At 42.0% G+C, this 13,687-nt stretch overlaps 1 protein-coding gene across 4 annotated transcripts in view; it reads right to left on the minus strand.

Moving 5' to 3' along the window:
- Positions 1 to 13,687, minus strand: part of ntrk3b (neurotrophic tyrosine kinase, receptor, type 3b) — a 189,345-nt gene that overhangs the window by 12,069 nt on the left and 163,589 nt on the right. For all 4 annotated transcript variants that reach the window (XM_030414473.1, XM_030414472.1, XM_030414471.1 and 1 more), the window contains 2 exons: positions 13,474 to 13,646; positions 11,182 to 11,425 (listed from right to left, as the gene is read on the minus strand). In XM_030414473.1, the coding sequence (XP_030270333.1) occupies positions 11,182 to 11,425; positions 13,474 to 13,646 (417 nt within the window). The remainder of the gene's footprint in view (positions 1 to 11,181; positions 11,426 to 13,473; positions 13,647 to 13,687) is intronic.

The following is a 13,687-nucleotide window of genomic DNA, read 5'->3' on the forward strand; positions in this document are numbered from 1 at the left end:
CATGGTGGTAAAGGACTCTCACTAAATATGAAAAGCTCATTTCAACATTACAAAAACTGTTCTTAGTTTGAGGTTATTATACACTCATGAAAACATAATTGGGTTTGGGTTAATGAATATTTCTATTCCTGCCAATGGACGCTCCTAAATCTTTTCATTTGCAGGTTTCGGAGTGGTGATCTAGGCACCTGGTTGCACAACTGAAACTTATAAATGTCTGAGCTGATAAATGTGTTAATTTCTTTGCTAAACACAATCGATAGTGTTCACAGAAAGTCAGTTCAGCATCACAAACTGCTGCATAACTAAGACATATGCAAACATAAACCTTCAGTAAACTTTATTCTGCTGGGGGTCTCTCATTCAAAACTTTAACATGAGAGTTAATTATACTGTATGTACACATTTTAAGATAGATAGATACATACATTTTTTAATCCCTAAAGGGAAATTAGATTGGAAAATACCCAACAAAGGTGTGGTAGTTTTTAGACATTTTAACATGAAATGGTTACCTATTGTGCCTTTAAGTGCCAACATCTTTCTAAATGTAGGTTTGGCTTGGTTTCATTTATTAATTCTTGTTTTGGTGAGAGTTCCTCTAGCTCAGCCTGAATGAGACATATTGGATTATTAACCTGGCCAACTTTTATCTGTTGATTTTGTTTAAAATGTAGGAATTGTAATTTAAAATAGTCCCACTTCAGCAACACAATAACTTTTCAATGTAGCAAAAAGGGTTGTAAGCAAGCTAACATTAGCTAGATCACAATCTGATCAAGCATCTACTCTGATCCATGGAGGTCCCACTCTCAACATACGGAAAACAGGGTTTTAATGGGTTGGTCGATTAGTGTAGTTTACATGGTGCAACATGTTTCCAACTTAGTGAATGTGAATCTTCACATAGCAAAAATACGTTTGGTAAAATGCACCTTGGCTCAATGGAGAACACATTCAGGGGGTGTGGTCTGGTATGACCTGTACCTTATGCTTGCTAATGTTAGCAGCTGACTTCATGGCTCTTCTCTATTTTTTCTACAGTCAGCCAACATTTCAAAACAACTCATGTCCCCTAATGATGTTGTTTTGAAGCAACAGACTCAGGGATGTTAAAACATTTATAGAAATCTTATCCTGATATGTACTCTTACTTCGGGGGCAGCTGATGCGACCACCCCGGGAGGCTGCAGGAGGCAACCAAACCTAAAGTAGAGTGTACTCTCAAATGAAGAAGAGCTTTAAATAACTGTTACAGTCGGTGTTATTGTACAACAAGATAGTGCCTTGATGGAGTGCATCATAAATGGTGAATGAGGCTTGTTACTACTTCAACCAAGCAGACGTCCTAGATGTAACACCATCATCTCTCAAGAAGAGTGAGAAGATCCCCCATCTACAGTAAGGTTGCTATACTAAGGCTACTAGTAAGTATTTATGCCATCTTAAACCTTGGAGCTTCTCAGTCTAACACCTTGTTTTCAGCGTCTGGAAGAAGTCGATAACTGGTGTGTGGTGTAGCTCATTTACTGCACACAAGGCTATATGCTGTCTGTACATTTAACACAAATTGATATCTGGAGACGTGGCCTGGGGGTCAACAAGACCATTAGAGTCTGTTTTCCACAGCTACACCTATATATGCTGACTTTGAATGAAAAATCACACTACATTAACCTCCACACTGCCCGCCTCTCGGTCTTCGCGGCGTTTCAGCAAAACAAAAGCAGGGCATCATTTCGCCTCCATTCCTCCCTCACTGAAAAATGTCTATTGAAACAAATCATTTAATACTTTAGTCATTCTTTAACTCTTTCCTCTCTTTGAACAAGCGCATAGATGTAGGTGGAGCTAAAGAAATAGTCCGTACATAATACAGCAACACGGTAAGTGAACTTCACGGATTATGGTGATTGTTTATCGCAAATGGAGTTGGATCTTTTTACTCCTCAGCCAACTGTGTTTGATTTTTTATTTTTTATTTTTACATTTATCCTAAAGTCCATAGAGGCTTTGCCGAGCATACACTCATTTTTCAGCAGCATCCTGCTTCACATTAATACATTTACACACATTTACACCTCAGAGCTGTCCAGTACAACCACAGTCTTCTACTAATCCCACCAGGGGGTAACTGCTCTGCTCAACTGCATCTCAGATGTAAAGCAAGGAGAGAACACTTTTGTGTCCTTTCTGCCGGATCCTCCAGTCACAGTCAGGCTTCTCTAGAACTTGCCCAAGGGCATGTAAGGTATTAGCAGAATCTCAAAGACAGAAACATCCTTTAGCTCCTAATTTTTTGAACTCTTCCCTGCCAAACTCCCTCTCTGGCTGAGTCCCAGACTAAACAAGTATGACCCAGCAGCCCCTGAAAGACAATCGGAAGCTATCTGTGTTTTTCCTCAGACAAAACCAGTTATTAAAGTAAACACACGCTTCAGAGGTTCTCCAACCAAAGTGTCCTTTCCCTACATCTTGAACACACATTATTTATTGATGGATCCAGGGTGAATTTTGTGCCGACAAAAAGGCTCAGCAGTAGTTTTCCCCGGCACTGAACCCTAAACCTCATTTGCCAGGGTTCCACTGCAAGCTAATGACCAAATGAACAGTGACTTACACCCCACCTGGTCTCATTAGACATGCCACATTTTAGCATTGTACACAACATTAAGCCAATATTGATGCGGAGACCAGTCGCCCCTGTTGTGTAAAACCTCTGGGCCGAGCCAAGATAGGTGGGCTGGAAGTGAGGTGAAAGGATCGGCGAGGGGCTGTGTACCAATCTGTCCCCCTGTGGAGCTTTATAAAGATTAAACAAAATTAATTAAGTTCCTGTTAGTCTAAATGACTTATCTGAGGTCCACCCAGCCCATTGCACACAAGGCTAAACCTCATCAGATGCATACTAATGATTCAACCGCTGCTGCTGTGGCGAGGGGCATTAAAACTGGCTGACTCTCTGCTTCCCAAATGATTGCATGCTATCACCTTGGGTTTTTGTGACAAGGCCATGGCAATTAGCTTGGAACATGGGGGGAAGAAGGGAAAAAAAAGGCTGAACACATAATAAAAATAAAATAATTGCCCCTGTAATTATCCTCATCTTTCTCACTCAATGTCACATCGAGAAGCTGGCAATGCTCCGCGGGGAGTGAGGAATGAGTCTGGGGCTTTTTTTTGTTGCTGTGTAAACTGGATTAGTGCTCTGCCTGTCCCACCGTGGCAGGGGAGTGATTGGATTAACGGCGTGGAGAGCACAGCAGCATGGCAGGGGGATAGATTACTGGCCCAGTTGGGCTCTTCGATGGGCGCTCCACGGCCTGCAGGGAGCCCTGGGAGGCCCCAGACATCTTAAAGGGCCCCGATAACCATCTAGACACTCTCTCTGCCTGCTGTAGCCACGCTGCTATCTTTGCTCTCCCAGCTCAAACAGCAGTGAACACAAGTTCACTTTTAGAGGCTATGATGTCCATTAGGTTCCTACCTGCTGTGCTGCTGCCAAGTGGAGATAAAGTGGTATCTACTCTGGCGGCTAGGTGGTGAAAGTTTCTGAAGGTTTTTCAAAACACACACGCGCTAACACACACCACAATGTTGCTATCATGCAATTTTACATGCACATTTCCGCTGTTCAGCTCCCCAAACCAACTTGAGTGATACAAAAGTGGAGATGGTTAGCTCCTCTGTGCTGCTGCTGGCTTTGTAACTGCACTCTGAATATAAAATTATTAGTAGTACAGCTCTATTACGCTGCTAAATCACGTCTTCTGGAAGAGTATGCACTGGAGAGTCTTCTACATGGGATGTGTTTGGCTATAAATAAATAACAAGACCATGAGTCTACAGCCATGCGAGGCTGTGAGGCAGTCCTGAGGCACAGCTATGAGATAAAATGTCAGTATGATAAAATCCTTGCAATAATGATGCTAAGATGCTGTTATTTCACAAGATTAATGTTTACCATGTTCAACATCGTAGTTTTGCATGTTAGCATGCTAATATTTGCGAATTAGCACAAAACACAGTAGAAAAGTACAGCTTAGGCTGATGGTAATGTCATTCATTTAGCTAATTGTTATCCGACAAAACAGAGACTTTGACCTTGACCTTATTAAAATGAAGCTAAAGGAAAAGTCACGGCATCACAATCACTTCTAACAGGAACATGAATGTATGTAGGTCCAATTTGTGTGGAAGTTGATTTTTGGGTCTCACTCCCAACTCATTAAATACTGACACTTTGGTAATTCAACTATCTTACAGATAGTAAAGAAAATGTAGTTAGTAGGATACATCTAAGAGCTGATGAGATACTTCAGTCTTGAGCTAAATCGTTTACCAACCAATCAACCTGACCAATAGTGTCATCACTATATAGAACTTACTGTATTTACTACTTTAATATTGGAGTAAAACATTGTAATAGCTTTGAAGACAGAATAAACATGTTCAACAAAATATTGTTGACCAGGTTTTTCCTGCTGGCTCCACGGCAACGTCATGGTGAAAACTAGACGCCTGGAAGTGAATGTTCCAGTCCAAGGAAAACAGCCTGGCACATAACTCAGTAAACTGCAACCTGAAGACTTTACTTTTTGGTTTTTATATGGATTGAACAAACAACAAATAAAATGTTACTTAATGTTGTGATATGTACAATTTTTCTTCATGCTACGCTAAGCAAAGCTGCTGGTGTTAGCTTCAAATTAACCAAACATACACAACAGTGGTATCAACCTTCTCAACTCCCCCTAAGAAAGCCCCAAAACATATTCCCCAAAGTATTGAACAAGCTCAAAAGAATGAAATAAAGTGCATTTCTTGGGGCATCCAAAGCCAGACTTCCTCTTACGTCAACAGTAGCATGTCCCTAATTTCTCAGATCATGTCAGACAGGAGCGCTGGACTAGAAAAAAAGGAAAAACAAGACCCAAGGGGAGAGGCTGAACAGTTTTTTATCCCTTCATCCAGCAGTAATAAATATGGCCTGTGTACTCATTAGCACCGAGCTGCATACAGGTTTGAGGAGCTTGTGCTTGATAAATAATGCAGCAGAGGAGTGTCTGTTTGATCCTTGAAACAGTAGAAACCTGGGGACCATTTTTCTTCAAAGAAAAGCAGTGCAGGTAGGCAGAGGCTTCCTGGCAGAGTCACAAAGAACACCAAGTCCTTGAAACTGAGTCATTAGACTCCAACAATGTTACAGTGTTTGATAGTCATTAGTCCACTCTTCACAAATGCAATGCATTCTGGCCTTAAAACTTTGTTTTTTTCTTTCCTGCTTAAATGTTAAGGGCAAGACATCCATTGTTGTTGCTTTCTTGCAGCTCAGTAACTTTAGCCGGACCAGTGCTTTCTGTTTTTGCAACACCGTCCTTCTTTACATTCAGACAGCGTTGCACAACGAAGAACAAAACCCTGCAACTGCTAAATGAAAACACTCACACTGCAAGCAAGCCTCTGGAGGAAAGTCTGAGGAATTTTTAATACTCTACCAAAAAAAGTAGAAACTGGAAGCCTCTACATCTTCTCCCCTGACAGGAAGCTATATGTCACAGTTCATAATTTGGCTTTAATGAGCTGTTTGAAGCCATTTCTCTCCTTTTCTAGGTGAGCCGGCATCTACGATTGCAGTCTACCTGCAAATGTCAGAAAGCCAGAACTTTTTTTTTTTCCATGCCACCAGGAATCTAAATTTTAAAGGTGCAATATGCAAGAAATTAGTTAAAAAATGTTGATGTTATGATGTTTGTGTACTGTGCCCCTGACAACCCCGTCCAAAGCTACTGTGCTGGCGCTGTAAACACCAACACTTCCATGATTGTCCGACCTCCAAGTCTGGACTGCTAGCTGCACAGCTAACTGGGCTAACCAGCTAACAACAGCTAAAGTTAGAATTCCTTAGTTATTCTGTTGATTGGCTACTCCCTAGTTGTTTTGAGCAACAATTTTGACAGGTGACCAATTCTATCGCACCTTTAACACAAATTTCAATAAAGACAATGAATTACTGTCACAAATCAGAGAGCAGCTTTCTAGGATTAATGATTAAACAAAACCAAGTACAATGCTGTTGTTGTACGGACATCACATGTTAAGTGTCTAACAGATCTACACTCCAATCCAGTAGGTGGCACTAAAAAGCTGATGCCAACTGCCATTTAACATCAAAAGCAGAAGAAGTTAACGACCCAAAAAACAAGACACCGACTTTCAAATCAAATCAGCTGTCTCAGCAAAATGTCAGGTTCCCAGCGAACTACGCCACTGCTGTGGATAGCGAGCGGTGTGTCGGACGAGGACAGTGTGTCTGCGTTGTCGGCAGCTTCATGGTGTGTGAGCGGAAACGTGCTGACGCATGTTAGATGGCATCGCCCAGATGTGCTACAACTTATCCCTGTTGTTCATAATCAGCCTCGAGATGTGAAAGGCTTTTGTTTTTTTATCAGCCCTGTCATGTTTGTAAGTTCATTGTTTACTGCTTAAAGGGCAACTCCACTAATTCTACACATGAGGGGTGTGTTTACAGGAGGTTACTGCTGGAAAAAAAGGAGTAAAAAGTCCTTTGTGACTCCAGAGGAAGCTGCCCGTAATCAGATAACTTGAGGTAGAATTAGGTGGAACAAACTGACACTATCTGTGGAAAATAGATTAAAGAAACTTAGTCTTATACGTCAAACTTGTACTGAAATGCAACTCCTACAAAACTTGGACCTCTGTACTGTTACAACCCTAGTCACTGGGTGTTACGAGAGGAATTAGCTGTCAAGGGACAAATTAACTGCCCTGCGTATTTGACTCATAACTTTGTTCTGTATTAAAGAATACATCCAATATGAAGAAACCTGTCATCACTGTGAGACCTGCAGACTGACAGAGTCTCTGCATGAGCTCCTCCATCCGTCCTTTAGACGCTGTTCCTTAACATGTCTGATAAAAAGCAGCTTTTCAGCCCGTCTCCCTACTTGCACCTTTAATGCAGAGGCCCCTTTGAGCATTCACTGTCATTTATACCTACATAAACATGCATAATTCAGTGCTTGACTCTCTGAACTCAGAAAAAACATTACCTGATATATTGTGAGGCAGCCGTATAAAACACCTACATAGCGGCACCGGTGCTGCTGTCGGCCTTTGCAGGTTTTGCAGCTGTCTCTTTTGAAACAACACAAAAGCGTATTCAGTGCAGGCGGAGCAGGAGGATATGACAGATGGATGTGATTTAGGACAATATTCATCTCTTTCTAGAAGTTGTTCCCTCCTGCTGCAAAGTGTCTCGGGAGTCCCAGAGGGCAACACGCGTCAATACGACTAGTCAGCGATGGGAGGATTGTGTTCTTGGCAGGGCGCTGCTATTTATAATCACTCAACACAGGGAAAGTGTCCAATACTGTTAGGAGCTCCTTATCTGTGGGCTCTGTCAATATTCGTCTGTGTAGGCGGGTGGTGATGCTATCACAACGCACCAAACAGCAGCTTCACACAAGGCATGCCACACACACAGATCTACATATAGCACCCTGGATCTGAACTGACGCTGGTCTTTTTTACAAACTCTTTCTCTGGTTGCTACCTAATCCAACAGATTTGCAAGAGTTACTTTCCACCCCTCACTGCAGTGTGTGTGTGTTTGTGTGCTGAATCACTAAATTATTCAATAAATTATTCAACTTGCTAAAATTTCCCCAATAAATTCACCACTGAGTTTGATAGGAGGAACCAACATTTGACTGAAAAGTTCCCTCAGACTGGCTCATTTCGCTCCATACACCGTTGCTGCGAGGGATATTAATTATCGTCTTCACATGTGTGTGGTTAGTTTTTAATCAGAGAATTTATTTTCTGGTTGTCAGACGCACAAGAACCTGTTCTAGTGAGTAAATAAAGCAATTTGGAGTGACTTTTGGGCACACTTCTACAAAGACTCTTGCTGCATTTTTCCCCTTTTATCCCATTTGGACTGGCCAGTTCCCCTGACACTGCGGCTCTTTTCACCGCTAACTCCCCTGTTAGCTGAGGCAGAGTGTACCTAGATACATATGGAGTGACCGGACGCCTCTTTTCACCTGTCACTGAGGAGTGTAATGGGATGAGAGGTCCACCTTATCGCTCACAGGTCCACCCCCTGTCTACTCTGACCAGCCAGCAAGAGCCTCCAGAGTAGTTTCAAGGACATGATCCCTCACAGGCTTTATGATCATTGCCTATGTTGGGCACTGCAGTCCTGGCTTGAAGCCTTGGTTAGTGCTTTTACCCCACATCACCCTCATACTCCATCTAGACTATACTTGCAGCTCCTTGTTCACCCATTAGGTCTTATATCTACTGACCCTCTTGCAGTTACACTCTGGCTGTCTTTTGACGGAACAGTTACCTCACAGCACCTATGTAATAGGCCTATAATCGTGCGGGCAAGAACAATCAGCTGAACCATTTAATCTTTCGGCTGAGCAGTATCTGCCTGCTAAATCAGCTGTGACTTAGTCTTCAGAGACAATTAGATGAGCTGTTATTTGGGCCACAACAAGAAAACACGCTCAGTTTTGTCCTCTACTTGTCCACCTGAGCTCCCACTGTTCACATAAACACATAAAGTGGGTGCTGCCCAGTGCACCCACAGTCCAAGTGGATGACAGTAGGGGTGCTTGTTATTTAACTGTCTACACTCAAGTGTGATGCTAGCTGACATTCTTGGTGTGCTTCACAAACATACATACTACAAAATGCATAAAATTAAATATATCTGTCTGCTAATGTTTCTGTGTATTTGGCTGTTCTCTTTGTCTCTCGGTTTTTTCAGCTTTAATTACATATACTATATGACAAATAGAATTATAAGTGTTTATTCCCATAAAAACCGAAAATAATTCAAGTAGTTAGACACATATTTAAGGAGGTAGAAGAATGTCAAAACATTCCAAGAATAAGCTGCTATCTAAAAATATGGCTTCTAAACAAGCTTTCTCTTGGCAGAAGTTAAAGGAGGCGTATTATGCAAATTGTCAGTTTCATAATTTTCTTTTTGGTTTACTGCTGGAAAAGGTTTACATACTTTAGTGCTCAAAAGCACATTTCTTATACTGTACAGTGCAGCAGCGTTGTACTGCCTCTCTGTCTGATACGCTCTGCTTTAGCTCCTGTCCCTTTAATCATTTTATAATATTTGTCAGGTCCAAAATGAGAAAAATTCAGCTCTAGCTTCTTCCAGGGTAGGTCAGCCAATAGTATAACATCATATCATGTGGCATTTTGTCACTGATCAACAGTCTTGGTAGTTGCCAGTTTGTGTTGATAAAATTGAAAAATTGCTAAATTCTAATGTATGTTGCCAGCACAGACTACTGTAGCAAAAGCCCCTAATGTAAACTAAATGGGATTAACAAAGTTAATGTTTGGTCGCTAGGTAAGTAAGCTAGTGCAGCCAGGAGGCAGATGATTTAAACAACAGCCGTGTTATAATGTTAATAAAATAGAAGGGGGAGAAGAAATGCCTCATGCTGTGACTGAATATTATCAATAGCACCTTTTAAATGGGAACAACACACACAAATAATGTGCATGCATACTCCTATTACTGTAACAGGGAGACTGGATGCTGCAGTATTTGCAAAATACAAAAATGCAAAATAAATGGCATGAGGTCTGCCATGGTAACCATTTAACTGGCCTACATGAAGCTGCCAGTGTCCAAACACCCAATTATTCTCCTCTACAAAGAGCTTATAATGAGTATTCAAGACCTAAGTGGAGTATTTATATACCCGGTAAGCTGCACCCTCAATAAGCTTTGAATATCATATTTCAGAACATGCCATTAAGTCACAGAGCACTGGAAAGGACTTTGATTTTCTGTAATTCAAAATGGTTTTACAAATTGCACCGGATAACTCAATATAGCTGCCAAACAGGCTTTATTGACATAACATGAAGGTACATATGTTCATGTTGTTGATAACTTGTACGTCGCTCAGACACCACTGGTCTGCTGTAATCACACATCTTTTTACAGAATTATGCATGACTGATTTTCTGTTTCTACTGAAACGTCCTCACTGCCAGTTAGTAAGATTAGTTCTGCTGACACACACTCAAACATATCCACAGCCTGCACTGAACAATACACGCACATGCACACACACACACACGGAATCCTTCCATAATTCTTTAACAACCCACACAAAATATTCAGATTTTAATAATACACACACCACACAGATGGTGTGCATACAGGAGCCATGTACCAAACACTAAAGACATCTCGCTCAAATTTCCTTACAAATGATTTTATGTGTGCAGAGCTGCTCACCCAGCAGGCAAGTACTTCATAACTGCTGGCGTTGCCCCTAGCAAAGTCCGAACCGGCCCAGCTGTCACGCTGGGAAAACAGGATCAGGTGCACCTAAAGTCATTTCACAAGACCAGGCTGCTTAAGGAATCCAGATCTGTTGCAGCCATCGCTCCATAGTTTCCACTTATTTATCCAGCAAAAATACTAAATTTTTCAGCCCAGCAGTTGCCGCCTGGTTTGCTGCGTTCAGAGTTGCTAATCGTGTTAAACAGTAGAGAGGACATGAATTGGAAGCTATATAAACAAGCCTTGAAGCGTCGGGCTGGGGGCTGAGCAGGCTCATCTTCTATCGCACCGCTCAACCTTCCCCTCCTCGTACAGTATGAATGTACGAGGGCTGGTGTTGGGCCTGGGGCTGCACTGGGGAGGGAGAGCTTTTAACTCTCCTTTCGGAAAGAAAGATGGAAACAAAAACATATAAACAAAAAATGACCCAGGAGAGCGGAGCAGTCTTCACCCCTTTGAAATATGTTTTTTGTTAGCAGCCCAGGAGGATGTGTTCAGAGCTGTTTCGGACCCAATTATAAACAAAGTCAAAAGTATTGTGAACATCCACAGCTAAAATTACTTTTTCAGTCAGGTGGAATCCACTCATGCTTGCGCCATAGTTGCTTCACATTAAATAGTACAGAAAGCAGGCATGGTGATGGCCAGCAGCTACTTTAAAGGACCAAAAAGTGGATTGTGTTATTGAGTTTTGTTATTGAGCCAAGGTGACGATGGAAGACACATTTGAAATGTGGCATTGATTGACAGTGTGAACTCTGAAACCTCTCCAGCTCTCAGTACTTTGATGGCGAAGGACAAGTATAAATAAGGTGAAGTCTTACCCTGTAGTAGTCACTGCTGTAGATGTCCCTGGACATGCCGAAGTCTCCAATCTTGACTAGCAGGCCGTTACCCACCAGACAGTTACGGGTTGCCAAATCTCTGTGGACAAAGTGCTGGGAGGACAGGTAGACCATGCCCGAGGCAATCTGGGTGGCGATGTGCAGCATCTGGGATAGGCCCAGCTCTCCATTGGACTGCAGTGGCTGGCCGTCCACCAGGATCATGGCATCCGGACCGTGGGCTCTGGGTTACAAAGAATAACATTGATTTGATGAATTATTATTGATTATGGAGTTTTATAATCCAAATTTATAGTTTGGATTATAATAAAAGTTTTGGCCACGTGTCAAAGACATCCATGTATTGTGTTACGGAGAAATCTACTGTAGTTACCAAGCTAACAAGCTAGCCTCAAGCTACACTGTACCTCAAAAGGTGACAGTCTAGTACTAAAAAAGACCAACACTCTCCCGGTGGGCCGGGCTGTAGGCAGAGTCGGCTGATATGAGCAGTAGCTGCACAGCAAGCCGAGCTAACTTGGGAAGGGCTACCTCTGTTAGTGACTCTATATTTTCAGTATAAGTTCCATATATTTGGCCAAATTTTACATGCAGTAATGCCTCAGTAATGTTAGCCATGAGACAACATCTATCTGACATTAGCGGACCATTAGCCACCATGAGCTTCTGCTCATATCAGACCAAGTAGAAACAACTTAGTGTACTGAACTAAGCAAAAGGTGACTTAAATCACTTATGAATTCATCTTTACGTTTGTAGTTTTTTTTTTTTTTTTTATAAAAACATAATCTCACTTTGACAACTGGTTGTATGAACCTTTAATGCCTTTGCAGCCTGGCGGACAGTAACCTGACTGCCCCTTTAATAAGTAAGCCAAAGCTCCTTACACTGCTAATAAACCCTTATTCTGGCAGTGTTGGTGCCCTTTTCCACCTATTAAGAATAATTTGCATAATAAAGAATGAGTGTAAGAGGTGTTCAAAAATTAACTATAACCTACAAGCAGATTTAATTGCAATGATAAACTGTTAAGTGTCTGCACTCTTTTTTATGAATTCTGTGGCTGTTATACAAGCCTTCGGTGGTTCAAGAGCAGTTTGGTGATTGTCGCAACATTTTGATCTCTTCCAGCCTGTCGAGCATTGAAGTCGCACACATTTACCAGAATGACTCCTCTCGGGCTGTCATTCTCTCACTATCTCTCAGTTTTACAGTAATGTAATGTTCTTTGTTTTAAAAGTGTGTGTGTAATAATTGGGCCCCGCTGTAGAGGGATTAGCAGAACTCTTCCCGAGTGCGTGTCTTCTTGTCTCTCCACTTTTATTTGACTTCACAGACATTTGTAGTGGCTGAATGAGCACAGGCCGCCCTCTGATTATCTGAAGGTTGAGCTGGACCTCGCACATCAGATACTCTGTTCATTCCGACAGATTCTCCACACATCTCATTTGTTAAATGTGACCAACAGGACCAATAGACCAAAAATCATCCTCGTCTTGCACCTTGCATGAAAGAATTTCATCATTCGCGACATTGCCTTTCATTTCAGGAATGATTTCCCAACAGAAAGTCTTCACGCACTCTTGAATACACACACACACACACACACACACACACACACACACACACACACACACACTCACACTCAAATCGTGACATGTCATCTTTTTAACTACTGCTCAAACTTCAAAAACAAGAGAGACCACACGCTCACACACACACTGCCGCTGTCGACGCACTCGAAACAACACACTTCTATCCCAGACTGCTCCTGTGCACACTGACATCAACCCCAGTGAAGCTTCTTATTACCAAAGCGTCGCTGTACCGGCATCATGTCGCTTTTGTTAAAGCTTATCAGAGGTCACTTCCCTCGGTACAGTCTGACATTATGGAACAAAAGCACTAAAGCGCTCATGTTTGCTAACCCAGAAAGCTGTGAAGTAAGCTGGATATTTTATCGGCAGTAGGAATTTGACAAAATAATTATTTTTCCTAGACTGACTTAAGTTCAACATTTACATACTGTCAATAAATTGGTGGAAATGTAAATCCAAAGGTCCAACCAACACCTTGACTTAAAAGGCTCCTAGCACAGGTAGGAACACACACACACACACACACACACACACACACACACTTGCAATGTAATTGCTTTCACCTACTTTAGTCTGTTTCTGTCGGTTCATATGATGAAATTCTAATTTGCTCAGCCAGCACCAGCCTGGTAAATTAAGGTTAAATGGGATTAACCGTCAGTGAGGAACCGACCTGAGGAACTTGTTGAGGTCTCCATGCTTCATGTATTCGAACACCATGATGAGAGGGTCTCCGTCAACGCACACCCCGTAGAACTTAACAATGTGGTCGTGCTGCAGATTGGTAAGAAGCTCTGCCTCTCTCTGGAAGTCCTTTCTGGCTGACAGGTTGGGGTCTTTAAGCGTCTGCAAGGGAAAATAAAGACATTCACACATTAAGAAAAGGC

This window comes from Sparus aurata, chromosome 4 (genome assembly GCF_900880675.1).
Source record: "Sparus aurata chromosome 4, fSpaAur1.1, whole genome shotgun sequence".
In the NCBI taxonomy this organism is placed as follows: Eukaryota; Metazoa; Chordata; class Actinopteri; order Spariformes; family Sparidae; genus Sparus; species Sparus aurata.